Genomic DNA, 23,946 nt, shown 5'->3' with positions numbered 1-23,946 from the left:
CGAAGAGGCTCATCTTTATGGATAGCTCGACTCCGCTGCCGAAGGACCCACTCGTGGCGGCAGCGAATCGTACCGCGGTCGAGTGGGAGAGGAAGACGAAGGAGTTCAAGAGGAAGAAGCTACAGAAGCAGCAGGCACGGGAGCGAGGTGAAGAAACAAACAGTGATGATGACAACGATGAGGAAGATGGCGAGGTAGTCGCTGACATCGAGTGGGGTGACCTGGGAGGCAAGGAGGCACTGACAGGTGCCCACCCGTTAATGCAGGGGACCCTTCCTGTTCCACGGGAGGGAAGGTTCGGCCGTGAGTCCAGAGGAGGAGGCGGGCCGGACCGTCCTTAGCACCATTAGGGGTGGGCGGATCCGCCGCCACACTCGTGGTGCCGATAGAGGGGGGTGGCTCCGCCGCCATGCCCCCAGATACGAGAGAGACGAGCCCCCCGGCCCGAGAGCCGGGGACGAGCTCAAAACGAGCCTCGACGAGGGGGAGCAAGGAACTGGGGGTTCGTCCCCCAAACGTCTCCACCGCCCAACAGTGCTGACGTAGGTTGCCGATTTCTCTATTTCTCTGTTTTTTATAGTGACTCACGCCTTTTTTTCTTCTGCAGCGTCGGGAGACAGGTCAGACGGGGCACTTCCATAGCACTGGTGCCCAAGAAGACCGTCGCCCTTCAGGCAAGGCAGGGGCCGCCGCCTGATGTCGCTCCCATTTTGGGCGAGAGCGGAGCCAGCGTCACAGCCTTGTCAGCCGGTCTGGCGCCGCCCGTGGTGGTGTCCATGTCCTTGGTGGGTCAAACGGTCGGCGAGGCTGATGGGGCGCCCTTGGAGGTTGTCGTTCAACCGGCGATGGAGGTGATGCCGATGCCGACGTCGGGGGCGGGCGAAGCTGTTGGCCGCACCCACTAAGTCGACCACAGCGGGCGCGGCGTAGCCGGACGAGGTCCCGCCTACGGAGGCGGAAGGTGATGGTGGCTACGACAGATGGGTCACAGCGAGGAGCTGTGGTGGTTGCGCTCGAGGCTGCGGCACGTGCCGTGTCACCGACGGCCCCAGAGGAGACGCCCGCCATGGGCGGGACGAAGGGGGTCACGGCCGAGGGACCCTTGGACTGCCGCAGAGGTTGCTGAAAAGACCGGCAAGGAGTTGTCCCTGGCACTGACATTGGAGGACCGCCACTCGTCCGCGCGGGATGAGCCCCCACTCCGGTGGGTGAGTCCGTGGGACCCGTCATCGGAACTCTTCACCCTCGACGATGCCGTCGAGGGGTTCACGACCACGCTGGAAGCTCCGAACCAGGCCAACAGCGCCCTTCGAGACGTCATTGTTCCCACCGGCCAGGTATTCACTTGGTCGTGCCTCTCGATCTCTTTTTTTCTTCATCTCTTTTTGTTTTCTGACCACCATCTTCTTTCAGTCGCTTATTGCTCGCAGCTGGGAGAAATCCCGGTTCCTCCGTGAGAACGAGGATTGGAACCGCCTCGTCAATGAGGCATAGCTGCATAGGGACGCGACCGCCCAGCTCCGCCAGAGGGTGGCTGAGTTGACTCCCCTTGCCTCGGAGGCAGACAATCTTTGACGGCGGGAGGCCGAGGCCCGCCGGGATGCGGAGCTTGCCAAGAAGTCCTTTGATGAGCTATCGGAGAGGGCGCGACGGGATCAGGAGGAGACCGCTAGAGTGCAGCAGGAGCGGGACGAGCTGCTCCAACAGGACGGCAAGACTCGTCAGGGGATCAACGACCTCCTGGCCGAGTCCGAGAGGGAGCGGGATCTTAGGCTGGTGGCCGAGGAGAGGTCCACAGCCCTGTAGGAGAGGGCAAAACTGGACGCCAAGACGGTCGCCCGACTGCGCACGAAGCGAGACAAGCTACGCCATACTGCGGAGAGGCTTCGCTCGGAGCGTGGCGCGGCCTACGGGGAGCGGGACCAGGCCGTCCGGGAGCGCGATTAGGCACAACAGAGGATCAGCTCCCTCCAGGCCGAGCTGGAGACCGCAAGAGCCCAGAAGCTGGAGGCCGAGGGTGCCCCTGCCAGACTGGCCATGGATCTCGCCGAGGCGAGGAGTCTTCTTCAGGCGGAGAGCGATGAGCTCGATATCCTGAAGGTTGCCCTTGGCGTAGTCTGTAACGACCTGCAGGTGGTGCAGGCGGCGGGGAACCAGCTTGCTCGCGGCCCGTGCCGCAGATATCACGGCGTGGGTGCGCCAGCTGGAGAAGGAAGCTCTTTGCACCGGATCACCCAAACCTTCGCCGTCGCCCACTCGCATTATGATGACAACATCGATTTCGAGGCGATGAGCCTTGGCTTTGCGCCTGGTTATGAACCCTCCGAGCTGGATGACATAGAAGCGACGGTGACTCCTTTCGCGGAAACCCTGGCGGGCAAAACTGAAGATATGGTTCTCCCCGAGAGGGGGTAGTTAGTCAAATGAGTCTGACGGACATTTATCTGTAATATATGGACAAGTGTCGGTTCTTTTGAAAATAGATTCGCAACTTCGTTTTGTTTAAACAACTTCGTAATTTTGTTTCGTTTGGTTGAACTTGCTTTCTTCCCTTTTTGCGTTCGAAGGAAGGTGCTCATGCGATCCGACCCTTCCGTTCGTTAAAACCCTAGGGCCCAAGGTGTACCAGAGGAAAACTTTGATTATGCTGGTGAGCAGAGTTACCGTAGCCATCGGAGCATGGGTTTTTTGTAGTCTTACCAGGCACGCTCGGTTATTTGTTCCCACAAAACCTTGCCGCTAACCTTAACATGAGGAAGAGGTTCGACGCAGCGACTCTTTCGAAAAAAAGAAGGTATTTATACCTTTATCAGCCCCCGAGTGAGATCCGACCCCTTACGGTTGCTGGGGCCGGATGTTACTGAAGACCGAAGCGTGGGTAGCGAACTTACTCTTGTATTCGCACGTACCCCTTAGAATTTTAGCTATCGTTCTATGACCGTGCGGTCGATCTCATAACAAGCCCGGCCTTCCCCGAACCCCCGCGCGTGGCGGGGATTCGGTCAAGGGTCGGCTCGTTTTGTGATTGTCGCTTCGTCCGAGGTTTTCGCACCCGGAAGGGTTGAGGCGACGTCACTTGCCTCGACGGCTCGAGTGACGTGCTTGATGAGCTTGCTAACGGGGATGTTCGAACAGAATCCGATCCCGTTGCTCGTGACAGAGTCGACAAAGCCCTCGGGTGGTGTTCCGTTGCTCCTTAACCTGCCTTCTAACAGATTCCCCCTCAATGGGGATTCTATGGGCTCGGCTAGAGGCTGGATTGAACTAGAAGGTTGCGATGACCCTATCCGCCTCTATGCAAGTTGGACGAAGGCCGCTAAGCCTCATCTGCATTTTCTTCCCTAGCTCTTGTTCGACGCGAGGCGGCCTCGGACCCTTCATAGGCCAGCCTTCGAACCTCGGTCTCTCGATCTTGGATCGAGCGGCTTCGAGCCCACGAGCCTCTTGGGGTCTGATAGGGGTCGGGCGTGTTTCACGCGTCACCCGGTCCTCGGCTTCCGCAACCAGAGGGGCTGAGCTAATGACACTTGCCTCAACGGCTTGAGTGTCGCGCTCAATGAGCTTGCTAATGGGCACGTTCGTGTGGAATCCGGGACCATCATTCGCTGACGGGATCGGCAGAGCTCTCATGTGGCATTCCACTACTTAACCCGCCTCCCGACAGATGCCCGAGCCGTTTGATACGCTCGGGTGGCCCGTTGGCGTCTCCTCGATGGAGATTCTGTGGGTTTGGCTCGATGTTAGAATCGAACGAGAAAGGTCGAGATGTCCCTGTCCGCTTCCGAGCGGGGTCGGGCGAGGCCGCTGGGGCTCATCTCGATTTTTCTCCCGTGACTCTGTTTGACGCGTGGCGGCCTCGAGCCCTTCGCGAGTCGGCCTTTGAACCACGGTCAGTTGCTGCTCATATCGAATGAGGCGACTACCGCTTCATGACGCGACACAAAGCGTTGAGATGCAGCAATTGCATATGCAACGTTTGGATGCATGGGATCAATGTACGATTTAATTGAAACGAAGGCGGGGGTCAGTGATGTTGCCTCAGTGGCATGAGTGACTGGAAGCTCTCACCGGACATGTCCGTGCGGGGTTTGAGTCCGACGTTTGTAACGGGGCCGACGTAACCTGCACGAGCATCGCAATTTTTCGTTCCTGTCTCTCGGTAGCGATTCCGAGCCGTTCGATTGATTTAGGTGGCCTAACAGTTTCTCCTTGAAGGAGATTCCACAGGCAGACCCCTCCGAACCCTTCTTGAGAAGGCGGATGCTAAAGCTTAGATTGAGGGGAATTATGAATTCAATTATGCTGGTGAACAAAAAAACGTCGTAGCCGCTGGGGTGTAGGGTCTAGCGGTTCGTCCAGTTTTACTCAAAGTTTACATCCGCACACCGTGCCTCCGGTTTTTGAACGTAGGGAGAGGTCGAGCGAAGAGAATGTCTAAACGAGTGGACACTCGGCAGCCCTCGAGCGATGTCCACGCCCCTGCCGTTGCTGGGGTCGAAGGCACAGTAGTAAAATTGACACGCAAATTAAGTAAACAAAGGTGCTTATCTTTCGGCGGCCGTTTGTTCGGCGTCCGCCTAGGCCGTCCGATCGACTCAGGAGGCCCATTGGGCTCCCCTTGATGGAGGTTCCGTTGTTGGGTCCTTCCAGGTCCTGCCTGGGGAAGTGGAGAGTCGCCTATATGCGGGTGCACCTTATTTCTCGCGCCCGGCGTGCGGTAGTGATGGGCCATGCCCAAGCCACGTCCTGTTTAACCAGGCGCCGTTTCGTTGAGCAGAGCCCGTCTCGTTGGTCCAGACGCAGTCCCCTCGAATTCCCGTCAGCATCGACTTCCCATCTACATTGAATAGGGAAGGGAGAGGGTTTTTCGTCCTAACTTTTCGCCTTTCTTCAGCTGCTGCGTCTCCTTAAATAGGGGGAGAGAGGGGGTTCTCGTCCCCATTGCTTCACCTATTCTTGAGTTGCTAGCTCTGCTTCTTTCTCCTTCTCGCCGAGCGCGTTTGCATGTCGCGGCGGTTCCTAAGTGAGAGAGGGTAATGCGAGGGAGAGGACTCACTGATCCGTTCGTGAATCCAGAGCGCGATGTCGAGCTGGACATCATCCAACGTAGATGAGTTGGTGCTGGCCGCCTTTGCCGAGAAGGGGCCGCTTCTGCCGAAGGAGGCGTACTGGAGAGTGCTGAGCGTCGTCGGCTTTGTCGTCGTCCGCAAGGCCTTCATCGGGATGGAGCCGTACAGGAACTTCTTTCGGTGAAGCTTCCCCAGGCGAGCCTTGTCGGTGGGGAGGCCGGCTAGAATTGCGTCGATGGGGGGCTTCGCCCTTGCAGCCGCTCAAATCAGCCAGTTCATGAAATTCGATGAGATGTCAGAGACATCCATCAGCCATGGCGGCCGTTCTTCGGCGGGCAGCGCCCCCCGTCCAGGTGCCGTTGTCAGGGTTGCGGCTGATCACGATGGCGTAGTCCCTGGACGCCCTGGCGAAGACACCACGGTCACCGACGTGGTGCCCGACATTGTAGACGATGGCGCCCTCAAGGATTCCGCGGAGCGGTAGGACGTTGCCGATGGAGACCGTGGCGCGGCGACCGTACTAGTATTTAGAGTAGCATTGATCAGCAGATGTAATCGTTTAACTTGTGGGGGAGCCCCCGTGTGAACTGTTTATGAATTCATGAATACATCAGTCCCTTTTTGTGATGAAATCACTTTGTAAGCAATGAATTTGTGCGAAAAATGAATAAGTTCTCAAATTTCGTTACGTCAAACAGCTTTTCAGCTCCTTCTCTCTCTTTTTGTAAAAGAGGTTCAGTGCCTTCCGACCCTTCCCGTACTTAAGGTCGCAAAGAGCTCGGAGTGCGGGTGAGTCAATTCTAATCACGCTAGTGAGCAAGGAGACTGTAGCCGTTGGGGCGTGGGCTTCCCGTAGTCCTACCAATTATACTCAGAGTTTGTTCCCAAAATCCCAGCTCTTAGGACTTAATATAAGAAAAGAGGAAAAACACAGAGAATGTCTGTAAGATAGACTGTTCTCATACCAGCCCCCGAGTGAGGTCCGGCCCCTCGCACTTATAGGGGTCGGATGTCACGAAAGATCAGGGATTTTTTATGACAAAACTGATAAGAGAAAGTATGCGTTTATTTATTGGTAAAAACAACATAGCTACCCAATGTTCTAGGCGTTGGTGAAGACCTCACTGTCGATGGTTTTCAACATATAGGCGCCGGGCCGAAGTACTTCCGCGACGACGTACGGCCCCTCCCAGAGCGGGGAGAGCTTGTGGCTATCCTTGTTGCTCTACACGAGGACGGAGAACCAGGTCCTTGATGTTGAAGGCTCGGTCCCACACCCGTCGGCTGTGGTACCGTCGCAGCGTCTGCTGGTACTTGGCCGAACGATGGAGGGCGACATCGCGAGTTTCGTCTAGCTAGTCCATAGGCGTCTTCGTGGGATGCCTCGGCTCCCTGTTCGTCGTACGCTCTGATCCTTGGCGCTCCATAGTCGAGGTCAGGTTAGAAGGACGACCTCGAAACCATAGACCATGAAGAAAGACATGTAGCCGGCTGGCTCAGCTGGGAGTTGTCTTTAGGCTCTAGAACACTACGGGAAGATCGGACGACCCAGCGTGCGCCAAATTTGTTCAACCGGTTGAAGATCCTGGGCTTGAGGCCCTAGAGGAGCATGCCATTTGCGCGCTCGACCTGCCCGTTCGTTCGGGCGCGCGCAACGGTGGCCCAATCGACCTGGATGTGGTGTTCATCGCAGAATCAAAGGAATTTCTTGCCAAGTGAACTGTGTGCCGTTGTCCGTGATGTTGGAGTTCGGTACTCCAAAGCGATAGGATGATGTTGAGAAAGAACAGCACGGCTTGCTTGGATTTAATCACGGAGATCGGCCGAGCTTCGATCCATTTTGTGAACTTGTCTATGGTGACAAGCAAGTAGGTGTAGCCCTGGATGCCTTCTTGAGATGTCCAACCAGAGGAGCCCCCAGACCGCGAAGGGCCACAGTGATGGGGAACATCTAAAGTGCCTGGGCCAGGAGGTGCGTTTGCCGAGCATAGTACTGACACCCTTCGCAGGTGCGCACGATCTGCTCGACGTCGGCTACTGTAGTGGGCCAGTAGAAGCCCTGTCGGAAACGCGTTTCCAACCAAGGTTCTGGGCGCGACGTGGTGACCATAGACTCCACTGGGGATGCAGAGCTGCAGGATCCCGGTGTGGCTTCATTTGTAGAGTTCGCCCTCTACAAGAACGAAGGACTTAGCGTGACGTGCGAGCCGTCGAGCTTCCGTCTTGTCTGTCGGCAGCGTGTCACGGAAGGAGGTAGTCAAGGTAGAGTATTCTCCAGTCGACCAGAGGGTCGGGCTCTGTCGCTGGATCATCTTCAAACTCCATGACCTCGGGACCGGACAGAGCCGTCGTTTGGTTAGCCCCTGAGGCTAGATCGGATGGACCGTCGTCGGCTTGCTCCGACCCTTCGTAGCGCACCAAGGGCTTGCGTTGGTCGCTTGCGATGGTCGCTTGCGAAGACTCCTGTTGGCACCGGTTCTCGGCCGGATGACGCCTTCGCAAGCGCGTCGGCCGCCTCATTGAGGCGCCTTGGGATATGATTGAGTTTGAGGCCGTCGAATTTGTCCTCCAGACATCGGACCTCTTGGCAGTATGCAGCCATCTTGGCGTCGTGACAGCTTGACTCCTTCATGACTTGGTTGACAACCAGCTGAGAGTCGCCTCGGATGTCGAGGCGTTGGATGCCCAACTCGATGGCAATGCGTAGGCCGTTGATGAGCGCTTCATACTCAGCCACATTATTGGATGAGAGGGAAATGAAAACAAACCATGTACCTCATGCGTACCCAGAGGGGTGATATGAAGACCAGCCCCGCGCCGGCGCCCTTCTTCATCAACGATCCGTTGAAGTACATCGTCCAGTACTCTTGATCGACGACCGTCGGTGGTGTTTGGACCTCGGTCCATTCCGTGATGAAGTCAGCCAACACCTGGGATTTGATGGCCGTTCAGGAGGCATACGTAATGCCCTGATCCATCAACTCAAGTGCCCACTTTGCGGTTCTTCCCAGTGGCGTCCTGGCTTTGGACGACCTCGCCGAGGGGGAACTGACGTCACGACCATCACCGGGTGTGACTCGAAGTAGTGGCGTAGCTTCCTCTTGGTGATGAGGACAGCGTACAAGAGCTTCTGGATTTGGGAGTAGCGGGTCTTAGAGTCGGATAGCCCCTCGCTGATGAAGTACACAGGGTGTTGCACCTTGAGGCCGTGTCCATCTTCTTCCCGCTCCACTACCAGGGCGACGCTGACCACTTGCATGGTGGCCGCTATGTATAGCATGAGGGATTCTCCATCGGTTGGAGGAACCAAGATCGGGGCTCTTATCAGAAGCAGTTTGACCCTGTCAAGTGCCTCTTAGGCCTCAGGATGTCCACTCGAAGCGGTCGGCTTTCTTCAAGAGTCGATAAAGGGGGAGACCTCGTTCGCCGAGGCACGAGATGAATCGGCTGAGTGCGGCGAGGCACCTTGTGACTCGCTGAACCTCCTTTATGTTCTGTAATTGGGCCCATCCTTGTGATGGCTAAGATTTTCTCTGTGTTGGCTTCGATGCCACGCTCGGAGACGATGAAGCTGAGTAGCATGCCCCTCAGGACCCCGAAAACACATTTCTCGGGATTGAGTTTGATGCTATTTAACTCTGCCTATGTTGTCTCAACATAGCAGGTCCCAAGTCCTCGGTAAAGGAGGAGGGTTGTGATGGGCATAGCGAGCCAACGTTAAATCTAGTCATTCTAATGGAGATGAAACCCGAAAGAAAACCGTTGGGACGTAACCCTCTTAGCGACGCGCTATATCGAAACCAGGGTATGGTGTTAAATGAGCAAGGACCGGGTTGTCACCCCTGTGACGCGTCGTGTCGTGATCTGGGCACGGTGTCGAGTGAGAAAGGATCGGGTTGTCGCATCCTTAGTAGCACGCTACATCAGGCACTCGAGTGTAAGTGAAAAATGAGAAAGGGTCTTCACATCTGAGTTGACGGGTGCGAAGGGTAAGGAAGCTAGTCGAACTAATTAGGATTCGTTTAGGTAGTTGGAATGTAGGGTCGCTTACAGGTAAGTTAAGAGAATTAGTTGATACCAACTAGGAGACATGTAAATATATTATGCGTTCAAAAGACTAAATGAAAGGGTCAAAAGGCGAAGGAGGTGGACAATACGAGTTTCAAGCTTTGATACACAGGGACAGTCGCGAATAGAAATGGAGTAGGAGTTTTGATTGATAAGAGCCTCAAGAATATTGTGGTGGGAGTAAGAAGGCAAGGGGATAGAATTATCTTAGTCAAGCTTGTCATCGGTGATATGGTCTTAAACGTAATTAGTGCGTATGCCCCTCAAGTAGGCCTCGACGAAAGTGCTAAGAGACAGTTCTGGGAAGACTTAGATGGTCTGATAAAGCTGTACCTAGTAGTGAGAAGCTTTTTATAGGAGAAGATCTTAATGGGCATGTAGGTACTACAAGCGTAGGTTTCGAGGCAAGTTCATGAAGGTTTTGGGTATGGTAGTAGGAATCAGGAGGGGGAGAAAGTTCTGGACTTGGCGGTAGCTTTTGACCTGATGATAGCCAACATTTGTTTAGAATGAGAGAATCTCATCTAGTGACCTTCAGTAGCGGACAACACTCTAGCCTAGATTGCCTTTGTCCTCGTAAGGAGAAAGGACAAACGAGCATGCTTGGGTTGCAACGTGATACGAAGGGAGTGTGTTGTTTCTCAGCATAAGCTTTTGGCGGCAGACTTTCATTTTCAGGTGCGTGCCCGTAGGGGTAAACAAGTTAAGATTAAAAGAATAAAGTGGTGGAAACTGAAAGGGTAGACGTCAGAGATATTCAGAGAAAGGGTTATCAAAGAGGGCTCTTGGAAGGAAGAAGATGACATAAACAACATGTGGGAGAAGATGGCAACCAACATTCAGAAGGTGGCCTCAGAGGTGTATGGAGTAACCAAAGAAAGTGTAGACGAGGCTAAAGATACTTGGTGGTGGAACGAGAAAGTCCAAAGGGCTATTAAAGAGAAGAAGAATGCTATAGATGCTTGTACCATGACAAGAGTGTGGACAACATATAGAAATATAAAGTGGCAAAGAAGACTGCAAAGCGAGCTGTAAGTGTGGCAAAGGTAGAGCATAAAAGGATCTTTACCAACATTTGAGAACGAAGGAAGGAAAGGACATTTGTAGGATGGCTAGGGTTCGTGAGAGAAAGACAAGAGACTTCAATCAAGTTAAGTGCTTTAAGGATGAAAGGGAGCATCTCTTGGTGAAGGAGGATAAGATCCGATATCGATAGCAAGAGTATTTTGACAAACTGTTCAATGGTGAGAATACAGGATACAACCTTTCAGTTAGATGACTCTTTTAATGACACCAATAGACACTATGTGGAGAATTCAAGAATCGGAGGTCAGAGAGACGTTGAAAATGATGAAAGGAGGTAAGGCGATGGGACCGGATGATATCCCAATCGAGGTGTGGAGATGCCTTGGATACATAGCTATAGTATGGCTAACCAAGCTGTTTAACCATATTTTTTGATTGAACAAGATGCCTGACGAGTATAAAAGTATATCGGTACCGATCTACAAGAATAAATGGGATATTCAAAGTTGTACTAATTACCTGAGGAATTAAGTTGATGAGCCATACTATGAAGCTATGGGAGAGAGTTATCGCGCACCGCTTGAGAGCAATAACACGGGTCTCTATGAACCAATTTGGTTTCATGCTCGGAAAGTCAACCATGGAAGCCATTTTCTTAATAAGATCAAGTTATGGAGCGGTATAGGGAGAAGAAGAAGACCTACACATGGTTTTTATTGACTTAGAGAAGACTTATAATAAAATACCAAAGAATGTTATGTGGCGGACTTTGGACAAACATAAAGTCCCAACGAAATATGTCGGGCTCATTAAGGATATGTACAACAATGTTGTGACTAGTATTCGAACAAGTGATGGAGACACGGATTACTTCCCGATTAGGATAGGACTACATCAAGGATCAGCTTTGAGACCTTATCTGTTTGCCTTAGTGATGGATGAGGTCACAAGGGACATACAAGAAGACATCCCTTGGTGTATGCTTTTCGCGAACGATTGTAGTGCTAGTCGATGAAAGTCGGACATGAGTGAATCAGAAACTAGAGTTGTGGCGGGAGACTTTGGAGTTCAAAGGTTTTAGACTCAGTAGAACTAAAACTGAGTATATGAGATGTGACTTCAGCATTACTACTCGGGAGGAGGAAGGTATTAGTTTGGAAGGTCAAGTAGTGCCTAGGAAGGATACCTTTTGATATTTAGGATCAATGCTACAAAGAGACGGGGATATTGATGAAGATGTTAGCCATAGAATCAAAGCAGGGCGGATGAAATGGCGCCAAGCATCTAGGTGTCCTATGTGACAAAAGAGTACCACAGAAGCTAAAAGGTAAGTTTTATAGGACGACGATTAGACCTGCTATGTTGTATGGTATAGAATGTTGGCCTACTGAAAAGACGACATGTTCAACAGATAAGTGTCGCAGAAATACGTATGTTGCGTTGGATTTGCGGTCATACAAGAAGGAATCATGTTCGGAATGATGATATACGTGATAGATTAGGGGTAGCACCAATTGAAGAAAAACTTGTCCTAACACCGGTTGAGATGGTTTGGACATGTCCAACGGAGACCTCTAGAGACACCGGTGCGTAGTGGAATCCTAAGTCAGGATAGTAACGTGAAGAGAGGAAGAGGAAGACCAAAGTTGACTTGGATAGATGCAATAAAAGGAGACTTGAAAGGATGGAATATACCCAAAGACTTAGCCTTAGATAGGAGTACTTAGAAAATAGCTATTCACGTGCCTGAACCTCGATTGCTTTTGCTGGGTTTGAACTCTAGCCTACCTCAAATTGTTTGAGACTTAAAGGCTTTCTTCTTCTTCTTGTTGAGTTTGATGCCATTTGCTCGGAGTTTTGCAAAGATCTGCTCAAGATCGGCAACGAGGTGGTGAGCTTGTTTGGACTTAACTACGATGTCGTCAACATAGGCCTCAACGGTTCGCCCGATGAGATCCCTCGAAGCATTTGAGCATACAACGTTGGTACGTAGCCACAACGTTCTTTAGATCGAACGGCATTAAAACATAGTAGAACGATCCTGAAGGGGGTGATGAAAGATGTCACCGAGCTGGTCGGACTTTTTCATCGTGATTTGATGGTACCCGAAATACGCATCAAGAAGCAGAGGATTTCACACCCCGAGGTAAAGTCGACTATTTGGTCTATGCGTGGTAAAGGAAACAGATCCTTTGAGCACGCATTGTTGAGACCCGTATAGTCTACATACATCCTCAATTTTCCACTCTTCTTCCCTACAAGAACGGGATTAGCTAACCACTCTGAGTGGTATACTTCCTTGATGAATCCGACAGCCGATAGTTTTGCTATCTCTTCACCGATGGCCCTGCGTTTCTCCTCGCCGAAGCCACGCAGGCGTTGCTTCACCGGCTTGGAGTCTGGATGGATTTTCAAGGTATGCTCGATGACCTCTCTTGGAATGCCTGACATATCCGAGGGTTTCCACGCAAAGATGTCTTGGTTGCCGCGGAGGAAGTCCTCTACTGACTCGAACGACCCGGTCGACCTCTTGGCGTCAGGCGCTTCTTCGGTGACCTTCTCCTTGAGGGTGGCGAGCTCCCCGGAGGCGACGATTGCTGTGGCATGACCGCAGTACTCGACCTCGCACTCATAGGCGCGTTGGAAGGAGGTGTCGACGGTGATGACCCCGTGGGGGCCCGGCATCTTCAGCTTGAGGTATGTATAGTTGGAGACGGCATGAACTTTGCGAAGCATGGACGTCCCAGGATGGCCTGTATTTGAACTGATCCTCGAAGGTAACGGGCAGATCGATCTGCCCGAGTGGCATGGCCTGCTTCCTGGACACGATGCCTGTGGAAAGGTGCTTGGGTTGGGCGGAGGCGGGTCCGATCGACGCCCATCTCATCGAGCGTCTTGGCGTACATGATGTTGAGGCCGCTGCCTCCATCCATCAGTACTTTGGTGAGTCGCTTTGGGCCAACGATTGGGTCAACCATAAGCAGATATCTCCCCGGGTGCGGGACACTATCCGGATGATCGGTCCGATCGAAGGATAATGGCGGACTCTGACCACCGAAGAAAGGGAGGTGTCGTCGGTTCGGCCGTGTAGACCTCGCGGCGTGCGACCTTCTGACGACGTTTGGAGTCGTAGGCTGCTGATCCTCCGAAGATCATAAGACAGCCATTCGACGTCGGAAAGCCATCGTTCTTGTCCTCGGCGTTGTCCGCAGTGGGGGCAGGGTCCTTTCCGTGCTCCCCGTTGTTGGAGCCTCCGGACAAGAACCGCCGCATGAGGCTGTAGTCCTTGAGCAGATGCTTAACCGGGGAGGCATGGTTCGGGCATGTCCGCTCGAGTAGTTTCTTGAAGTGGTTCGGAGTGCCCTTCGTGGGCTTCCGACCAACTTTGCGGTCAGCAGCGGCCACGAGCGAGTCCTTGCGTCGTTGCTTCTTGTTCTTCCTTTCAGCGGAGCGATTGGAGGTGCCTTCGTCGGCACCCTCGTCCCACCTTGCCTTGCCTTCGAGACGATCGAAGATTGCTCTGACCGCCTCTTCTAATGAGGCGTGGCTGGTGGCGATGTCTAGGAGTTCCTTGGTGGTTCACGGGCCCTTGCGTCCTAGCTTATGAACCAAAGACTCGCAAGTGGTCCCGGACAGGAAGGCTCCTATAACATCGGCATCGGCGACATTAGAGAGCTCGTTGCACTGCCGGGAGAATCGCCGGATGTACCCACGGAGGGTCTCACCAGCCTTCTGACGGTAGTTCTTGAGGTACCATGGGTTCCCAGGGCGCTTATATGTGCCCTGAAAATTCCCCACAAAGATCTCCTTCAGATCCGCCCAACTCTGGATCGCATTAGACGACAGGTGTTCCAACCATGCTCGTGCCGAATCAGCTAAGAACAGTGGAAGGTTGTGGATAATGAAGTCGTCATTATCCGCACCACCGGCTTGGCAGGCAAGCCGATAGTCTTCGAGCTAAAGTCCGAGGTTTGTCTCCCCAGAGTACTTCAGGATATTGGTAGGTGGTCGGTACCTTGGTGGGAAAACAGCGTTGAGAATGTATTGGCCGAAGGCCTGAGGGCCCAGTAGGCCAGGGCTCGGTCTTCGGTCCTCGCCGCTGTCGTAGCGTCCGTCACGACGAGGATGATAGCCGCGGCGGACTCCTTCTCTAGGGTCACCGTACGTGCGTCTGCCGGTGTCGAGGGTGCTGCGTGCGTCGCGGTTGCGGTCGAGACGCTGATGCACTGGGACTGTGGCGCGCTGCCTGTCGCTTGGTGGTGTCTGGTGGACTGACGCGTCCCTGGCGGGGAGCGCCGAGGTTGTGCGCTGACTGGCGTCGAGCTCGTGTCGTCGAGACAGCGAGCTCTTAGCCTGCTGCGCAGACGCACGCTCGAGTAGCGTGCGAATCTCGCAGTGGGCCTGACGATCCTCAAGCGTCGCGGCCTCTGGAAGGCTATGGAGCAAGGCCGTCGCGGCGACGATGTTCTGGCTCACCCGAGCGAAGCGAGGAAGGGCTCCATCATCGGCGATGATCCTCTGGTTTACATCATGGGCCATGGCACGTGCGCGCCCACCATCTCTACGATGTTCGATCTCTCGATCGAGCTCCACGCACTCCTGCACAAGTTGGATTCTAGCTTCCTCGATCTCTCGCTTTCGGGCTTTCAGCTGCTCTACTCCCATGCGAGGTGGGGCCACTGTCTCCCCTTCGATTTCGTCGCCGAGGTTGCCCGCCAAGGTAGCCTCCTCCGCGGAGATGCTTTCGACGTGTCCTTCGGGGGTACCCGTCATGAAGCATTCCCTAAGAAGGATGATGACTCCCGCTGCTGGAGTCAAAGCCAGAGGACGACCCCGACCCCTCTGTGAGGAGGTTGTGGAGTGATTCCGTGATGTGTTCGATCACCCCCACGAACTCGTTGTTCGTGGGTGGTAGGACCATGCACCGTGCCACAAGGTGGCCAACGGTCGCCGCAGTGTTGCAGAGACCGAACGGAAGCGCTGTCGGGGCGCTCCTGTATGCGGTGTTCTGGAGAGTGCCCCCCCCTCCAGAAAACCACGCCGTGTCGTTGGCGTCGGAAAGGGTGAGGCGGCGCTGGTCCTCCCTAGAATACTGGGGTCCAAGGGAGACACCGAGCCGGCGCTCAAGCCTCTCGTGGTTGAGGTTGTTGGAGGGGAGAGATTGGCTGGTGGCGTGAGCCAATGCCAACTCTCCTCCCACCGTGATGATGGAGTCTACGCTCTCGAAGCACACGGATGCGCCTGGGACCCAGCTGATGTCGTGGCTAGCCATCCGTGGCCTGATGTTTATAGTCGGAACGCGCAAAGGTCCCCTACCTAACGCGCCAACTGTCGGTGTCTCGAATAAACACCAACTAGTAAATTTATATTTGTTAGGCCCGGATAGTGTACTAAAGGACACAAGGGTTATACTGATTCGGACAGAATGTCCCTACGTCCAGTTTGCTGCTGCTCGTGTTATTAGCACTGAAAAAGGTTCGTAGTAGGGGGTACAAACGGTCGAGAGAGGAACAGGTCCCAAGTCTCTGATGGAAAAGTCGAAAGGATGCCAAGAGCTCGGTTGCTGCTCAGCGATGTCGTGTGATCTGTGAGAAATCGATCCCCCCTTAGTGGGGTGTCCGTACCCTCCCTTTTATAGATCAAGGGGGTGCAGGGGTTACAGATGGGAGAAAGAGGAAAAAACCAAAAGTAGAGAATGTCTTTCGAAGGTGCCAGGGTCTTCCTTTGCCCTTGAGCCTACCCTGCTGACATGGCAGACAGTGCCAGGGATAGCACGTTCGTCGATCAGGACCGTGCTCTAGCCTCATTTAGCAAGTGGTCGCGTCCCATCTACTCCAGCGGATGGTGCGGCATGCCAGGGTGCCGAAGCCATGACCCGACAGGGAGCAGACGGGGAAGTGACCATACATCCGTTTATTGTAGATGATGTGAGTTCCCTCCTGGATTGTAGTGGTTATCGTATGCTTATGTCAGGGTCCGCAGTCCGAGGGTTGATGGCGGCACCCACAACACTGTAAGGCAAAAGTCAGGCGTCTACAACACTGTTTGGGCTCTGTCATGCCTGGAAGGGCTTAAAGCGCCTGTCCTGTCATATCCTAACGGTACTTTTCCGTAGGCGTGCAGAGTATGGTCTTCGGTACTGTGGTTGACCTAAGTGTCTTGTCTTACACTGTGCTCGTCATTTATGAAGGAGCAGGGTGTAGACGCCCGGGACGTCGGGCGAGGCGGAGTCTGCCCTCAGACGTCGGGTGAGGCGGAACCAGCCCCAGGGCGTCGGGAGAAGCGGAGCCTGCCCTTGATCATCGGGCGAGGCGGAGCCAGCCCCGGGACGTTGGGCGAAGCGAAGCCTGCCCTCGGACGTCAGGCGAGGCTTAGCCGACCCTCAACCGTCGGGCGAGACAGAGCCTACCCTCGGACGTTGGGCGAGGCGGAGCCACCCCCGAGACGTCGGACGTCGGGCGAGGCTTAGCCGGCTCTCAGCCATCGGGTGAGGCGGAGCCTGCCCTCGGACGTCAGGCGAGGCGGAGCCTACCCTCGGACGTCAGGCGAGACGGAGCCTGCCCTCGGATGTCGGGCGAAACGGAGCCAACCCCTAGACATCGGGCGAGGCGGAGCCAGCCCTCAGCCGTCGGGTGAGGCGTAGCCAGTCCTTGGATGTCGGGCGAGGAGCCTACCCTTGGTCATCGGGCAAGGCGGAGTCCAGCCCTCGGGGGTCGGGCGAGGCGGAGCCAACCCTTAGGGGTCGAGCGAGGCGCAACCAATCTTCGGTCGAATGGGCGAGAAGTGTAGATACGCTCTCGTCTGTTCGGAAGCATCAATCTTTGATGGTTTATTAGTTCCACCTCTTTGGGTACCCTAGCATTCGGTCCCCGACAAGCCGCGAAGGCTCAGCAAGACGCAGTCGACCTGCTCGAGAAGGCCCGTGAGACGACCGTCATTCACTCCGCTCACTACCAACAAACTCTCCGCAGGTACCACGAATGGAAGATCAGGGGAAGGATCCTCGAAGTCGACAATCTCATACTCAAGAGGACCCAGTCAACGAAGGAGAAACACAAACTCTCCCCACCATGGGAAGGTCACTATACGGTGACCGAGGTGATCCGACCGGGCACCTACCGACTGAAGGACGACAACAGCGACGTTATCACCAACACTTGAAACATTGAACAGCTACGTTGTTTTTCCCCTAAATTCGGTCTTACCGCTTTTATTCAACACTTGCCCCTATAAAGCACCCCAGCCTGAACACTTTTAGCCCGGGCCGCTCGGGGGCTCCATGAGGGTACAATACTATATACTACCTCTCTTTTTTACTATCACATGGTAAAAACCTTTTGCCCAAACAAAAGGACATTCCATTCCTTTGACTACCCTACGTGACTTTGTTTTTACTCCCGACCGAGCGCACCCCGCCACGACCTACGGCTACGAGCAGCCGAGCCTCGTAGGCCACACCCGGGTTCTTAAAGTTACAGCCTACAGAACGAACGGGCAAGTGCGAAAAAGAAAGGATAAAAACAAAGCTATGCTAGGATAAAAAACAAGGAACGGATAGTGATGTTATCACAAATCAGAACTGATGTATTCATTGATACAAAACAACGAACTTAAAGATTACATTTGCTGACTACTACTCCAAATGCTACAGTGGCCACTCGACAGCATCAGTTGATGCCAAAGGTAAGGCCACGGCACATGCCGCCAAAAATAAACATAACCGCAAGGGCCCCGCCCGGTTCCGCTCCCTCGACTTCGGCAAGCGCAACGTGTACCTCAAGGGCGTCGCACCCGTAGAAACTCAGCAAAAGAGCATGGAGCTTTGGACCTTCTCATGTAGCCGAGGTAGCTCCTAGATAGGAACACTGCCCGCTGAGGTATGGCCACCGTGGCTGGAGGATGTCTCATCAAATTCTATGAACTGGCCAACCTAAGCAGCTGTAGGCGCGAAACCCTCCACCAGCATGGTCCTGGGCGACTTCCCCTCCATGAAGGCTCGCCCGGTGAAGATCCACCGGAAAGAGTCCGCGTACGACTCCATCCCGAAGAAGACCTCGTAGACGGATCCAGCATGCCACCTCCTTCGGCGGAAGCCACCCCTTCTCAGACGAAGGCAACACCGCCTTGGACGGCCTCTAGCTCGACATTGCGCTCCGGATTCACGAAGGGATCTATGAGTTCTCCCCCTCGCTTACCCTCTCTCACTTAGGAACCGCCGCGGCATATAGGCACTCTTGGTGAGAAGGAAGGAGGAAAGGCAATAGTTGGAGAATAGGCAAAGGATTGCAGGCGAGAAGCCCTCTCCCTTCCCATATTTAAGGAGAAAGCGCAACAGTTGGGGAAACGCGAGGGATTGGGGTGAAAAACCCTCCCCCTTCCCCCATTCAATGCGGATGAAAAACGACGGGACGCGCCCTGACCGATGGGACGCACCCTGCCCGACGGAACGGCGCCTGGTCAGACAGGACATGGCCTGGGTATGGCCCACCACTATCACATGCCAGGCGCGAGAACCAAAGCGCCACCACACGCAGGAGGCCCTCCGCTTTCCCAGGCGGGACTTGGAAAGGCCCAACTACGGGATCTCCGTCCAGGAGAGACCATCGGGCTTCCTGAGTCAAACGGACGGCTCAGGCAAACACCGAGACAGGTAAGGAGCAGAGGGACACCCCATGTGGGTCATGCCGACTCCATCACTGAACAACGAGTGCGGATCCCGGTCGAACATTTTCGATTGGAGCTCCTCAAACCCCGTCACTCGAGTCATCAAGATAACATTACCAACCCCCACTATGTCTTTATATGATCATTCATTCATCTATACATGCATTCATTCATTCCATACATCCGAGGCATCGCATGTGCAGTTAAATGCATCACAACGCTCTGCGTTGCGTCACGAAGCGGCAGTTGCCTCATTCAACATGAGCAACTGACCGACCGGAGTTCGAAGTCCAGCCCACGAAGGGCTTGAGGCCGCCTCGCATCAAACAAAGCTAGGGGATAAAACGCAGATGAGCCCCGAGCGGTCCTCGGCCTATCTGCCCCGAAGCAGACAGGGTCATCTCAACCTTCTCGTTCGATCCTAACCTCGGCCAAACCGACAGAATCTTCATCGAGGGGAGGCCAGCGGGCCACCCGAGTCAGTTTCCGAAACGACCCAGGCATCTGCCGGGTTGCAAGGTTAAGGAGCAGTGGAATGTCACATGAGGGACTACACTGACCCCATCACGAACGACGGATCCGGATTTCACTCGAACGTGCCCGTTAGCGAGCTCACCGAGCACGTCACTCGAGCCATCGAGGCAAGCGACGTTAGCTTAGCCCCTCCGGTTGCGAGAAACAGCGGACGGGTAACCCATAAAACTCAACCGACCGCTACCAAGGCCCAACAAGGCTTAGAGGCTCAAGATCCCAAAACTACCTCGGCTGCACCCGACGCGAGGATCCGCGAGCTCCGTCTCGCCCGATCCGTAAAACTGCATCGGCTGCGCCCGATGCCAGGATCCGTGAGCTCCATCTCGCCCGATCCATAAACTGCCTCGGCTGCGCCCGACGCTAGGATCCGCGAGCTCCATCTTGCCCGATCTTTAAAAACTGCCTCGGCTGCACCTGACGCCAGGATCGGCGAGCTCCGTCTCGCCCGATCCCTAAAACTGCCTTGGTCGTGCCCGACGCCAGGATCCACGAGCTCCGTCTCGCCCAATCCCTAAAACTGCCTCGGCTGCGCCCGACGCCAGGATCTGCGACCTCCGTCTCGTCCGCTCCCTAAACTGCCTTGGCTGCGCCCGACGCTAGGATCCGCGAGCTCCGTCTCGCCCGATCCCTAAAAATGCCTCGGCCGCGCCCGATCCCTAAACTGCCTCGGCCGCGCCCGACGTCAGGATCCGCGAGCTCCGTCTTGCCGGATCACTAAAACTGCTTGGGCTGCGCCCGACGCCAGGATCCGCGAGCTCCGTCTCTCTCGATCCCTAAAACTACCTCGACCGCGCCCGACGCCAGGATCCGCGAGCTCTGTCTCGCCCGATCCCTAAACTGCCTCGGCTGCGCCCGACGCCAGGATCTGCGAGATCCGTCTCACCCAATCCCTAAAACTGCCTTGGCTGCGCCCGACGCCAGGATCTGTGAGCTCCGTCTCGCCCGATGCCTAAAGTACCTCGGCCGCACCCGGTGCTAGGATCCGTGAGCTCCGTCTCGCGAGCTCCCTAAAACTGCCTCGACTGCGCCCGACGCCAAGATCCGCGAGCTCCCTAAAACTGCTAAACTACCTCACTGACAAAACCCCCCAGGTGATTCTGCCCGAATTGCCCGGGGCTCGGGGGCTACACCCACGAGTGCGCTCACGCGCACCCACCGACGAAACAAAACTTCCCCCGCTGGCGACACGAAAAACCCCCAAACGATTCTACATGAATCGCCCGGGGGCTCGGAGGCTACACCCGCGGGTGCGCTCGCGCGAACCCACCATCAAGACAAAAATCCCCCAGACATTTCTACCCAAATCGCTCGGGGCTTCTGTCAGGTTCATAAACCCGAGGTCCCTCGTGGACCGGCTTTACCAGCAAAGGCTCAGCCCAACAAACGACGCTGCGATCGACGCACAACTCCTGGGTCAGCCCAGATACCTAAAATACAGGCCAGAAGGGTGATCCAAATATCCGACCGGAAGGCCTCGCTAAGGAGAAACAGCGCTCGCTTCTGACTCCGGCCCGCCTCTTCCGACCGAAAGTCCGGGCCAAACGCCGCTTCCGAACTTCGACCTGCGTCACCGACCGGGGACGCACCGAACCCCTACTTATAGCTCTTCTCCGACTGGCGCAGTCGAAACCGACTGGGACCAACCGACCAGGGACGCCCGCTCGGTGAGGACCAGGAAACGGACAGAGCAAGTAAGGCAGGGCACTTCAAGTCAACCGCAATACCAAGGACCATACCCTGTACACCTGCAGGACAGTAACCTGCAACCTTTCTGGCATGTTAGAACCCAAGCAGTGTTGTGGGCACCGATATTTTCTCTACAGTGTTGTGAGCGCCATCAACTCCCATACCAATAAACACGGTAAGACTCCCACCACATGCCTCTAGGCATCAACAGTGTTGCGGGTGCCGGTATTTACCATACCAGGACGAATATGGTAAAACCCCCTACATGCCTCTAGGCATCAACAGTATGGCAGACACCGACATCTGTCGTATCCAGAGGAAGACTGACGAAACCTCCCATATGCGTCTGACAACAACGGTGTTATGGGCGCCTACCATCATCTTGTACCCGACGGCGTAAGTAACAAGACTTTGTAGCAAACGTACTTCTCTCTTTCGCCTGTAAAGGTCGTCCCCTTCAACTATAAAAGAGGATATGCTTTCTCCCAATAGATAGATCCCTCAGTTTACTCATACATAACAACAGAACCACCAGGTTTAGACCCCGAGCATACGTTCGAACACTTAGCACATAGCGGAGTTTCCGTCACTCTCGGCCCTTCAGACCCGGATCCGACCGGACCTCTTGTACCCTTCATCTTTCTCCTTCTCGTTTGTAACCCCACTGCAAACTTCGAGCACCTGGGCTCAGGAAAAAAAATCGTCGATCGACTCAAACTGGACGTAGGGCACGTTGCTTGAACCAGTATAAACCCTATGTCATTGAGTGCAAGGCCACATCCGATCACAACGTACGGTAAAACTATAAATATTTACGTATTGGTCACTTTCTGCACCGACACATCTACAACATCAAATAAGATTCATTAGATACACCATGAAATATATTTTGATAGTCCATTTATTTGATGTTATATATGTTAATATATTTTTCTATAAACTTGGTCAAAGTTAAATAAGTTTGAATTAAGACAAAACTAAACAACTTACAATTTGAAACCTAGGGAGTATATTCAAACCACATTAGTTAAATAGGCGTGATGTCTCTCCTGAAATTCAAAGAGGAAGCCGGATAAAGCTAGATCAACCTCAAATACTTATTGCAATTCACGGGTCCATAATTGATTAATGCTAGGGATCCAATACCGACCGATATACAGTAAACGAACATGTGTGACTGATATCCATTTTCTCCAATATGGATGTTAAAAGATTCATGATAGGTGTCAAGTAAATGTATGTAATTGATGAGATTGGCATGCTAATTAATTTGCCATATTCAATAGTTTACACGTTGCACCGCCAAAAAGTCTTGGTAGACAACAAGATGATTTGCCCCAAAAGTGAGTTTTGTAATATTGAAACAAAAGTTTAAAAACCACCATTGAACTAGAATATGCAGATAAAAATATGGAAACAACTGGAATGATTTGGTGCTATACTGAGCCTACTGAAATAAACCTTCAGTCGTTCATGAGCCTCCCCAACAGTTCTTCCATCCTTCTTCCTCCGCCATGTGTGACCATCTCTCCGGAAATACCGATTGACACGACGATTGTAAAGGAATAGGGAACCACCTGTAGAACAATCAAATGTGTTGTTAAAGAAAAGCACAATTATTATACAAGCAATATAATTTCCTCTACTTAAGGGATACATGTGCTTTACTGGGTGGCTTCTTTGGTGCCTCATGGGTTATCGGGAACCTCTCGTGATTCTGCAATATATAGTACACTTCAGAAGGCTTTAACCACCTCGTCCTTGCTTCTTCACAAAGTACGTTGATGTCGAAATCTACAGCCAAAGAGAGTACCGAAGGATAGGCGGATAAGGTGTGGCATTAGTTAATTTTCTATCAAACCCCATAGGACCACAATAAAGTCGTAACACTAACATGAATCTCATCATGGGATATGATTAGTTGAAGAAATCATTCTCTCCTCAATATGAAAGATATCGTATAAAGCTATTGAAAAGAAAAAAAAAATCCCAATCTTTTCAAGCTCTTCCAAAAGCTTGTACGAACATCCCAGGCAGTTGCAGTTGTACCAAAAGCTCAACGATACATTCGAGCTAGAGTCGACGGACTGGAAACATGAGCTAAAAAAAGAATCTAACAAACACCCTATTCCATCATTCACTGCTGAAACAGAAGGGCTCAAAAGAATCCGATGTTTCTTTTCTCTTAATCGGGTGAAAAAAAAGGCATCCACTTAACAGCATCAGAAGCAATTAAGAGCCACGGCCAAGAAACAAGAACCGCTGCTCTGATCGCCCTACCCACTCGGTCAACTCCCAGGAAGTAATAAAGATGACGCCTTGGCCGCGGCAATCAAGAATCACCAAATAAACGATGAGAAATCGCAAGGGGCTCACTCTGGCTCATGGTCACTTGCAGAGATCCAGCAGCTTCCAAGCTCCCATGGAAAGAGAGGGCCGAGGAACCCCCGCACCAAATCTAAATGGTCCCCCCAAGTTCCCAACAGAAGCCCTGAGATTAGACGCTAACAAACAAGAGTTGGTAGTGTGGGAGGAGGAGAAGCTGTACTATGCCAGAAGAACTCCCCCGTGCCCTTTATTCGCTCCACAGATGATACGGACACGGGCCGCAGGGTGAGAGGGAGAGGAGATATTGATGGGCAGGAAAATCGATCAGTTCAGTTCTGTTCGCTTATTTTACTGAGATGTATGAAAAATAAATATTTTTTTATAATAAAACGGTGCTTAACGATCGGTTTAGAAAGTGATCAACTAGTAAATATTTATAGTTTTGTTGTACGTTGTGATCGGAGGTGGTCTAGCACTCAGTTATACATGATTTATACAGGTTTGGGCAACGTGCCCTACGTCCAGTCGGGGTCGGTCGGTGACTTTATTCCTGAGCCCCGACGCTCGAAAT

General features: G+C 53.4%; 1 protein-coding gene across 2 annotated transcripts in view; it reads right to left on the bottom strand.

Annotated features, from left to right (window-relative positions):
• The window catches only part of LOC136497684 (calmodulin-binding transcription activator 4), a 40,765-nt gene extending 17,173 nt beyond the window's left edge, over positions 1–23,592 (bottom strand). For both annotated transcript variants that reach the window (XM_066493535.1, XM_066493534.1), the window contains exons 1-3: positions 23,424–23,592; positions 22,716–22,841; positions 22,509–22,624 (exon numbers count right to left, since the gene is read on the bottom strand). In XM_066493535.1, coding sequence (XP_066349632.1) covers positions 22,509–22,624; positions 22,716–22,841; positions 23,424–23,433 — 252 coding nt within the window. In that variant the 5' untranslated portion in view covers positions 23,434–23,592. The remainder of the gene's footprint in view (positions 1–22,508; positions 22,625–22,715; positions 22,842–23,423) is intronic.
• Between the last annotated feature and the right edge of the window lie 354 nt (positions 23,593–23,946).

This window comes from Miscanthus floridulus, chromosome 12 (assembly GCF_019320115.1).
Source record: "Miscanthus floridulus cultivar M001 chromosome 12, ASM1932011v1, whole genome shotgun sequence".
NCBI classification, from domain to species: Eukaryota; Viridiplantae; Streptophyta; class Magnoliopsida; order Poales; family Poaceae; genus Miscanthus; species Miscanthus floridulus.
This window is presented reverse-complemented; position numbering and strand designations above follow the sequence as displayed.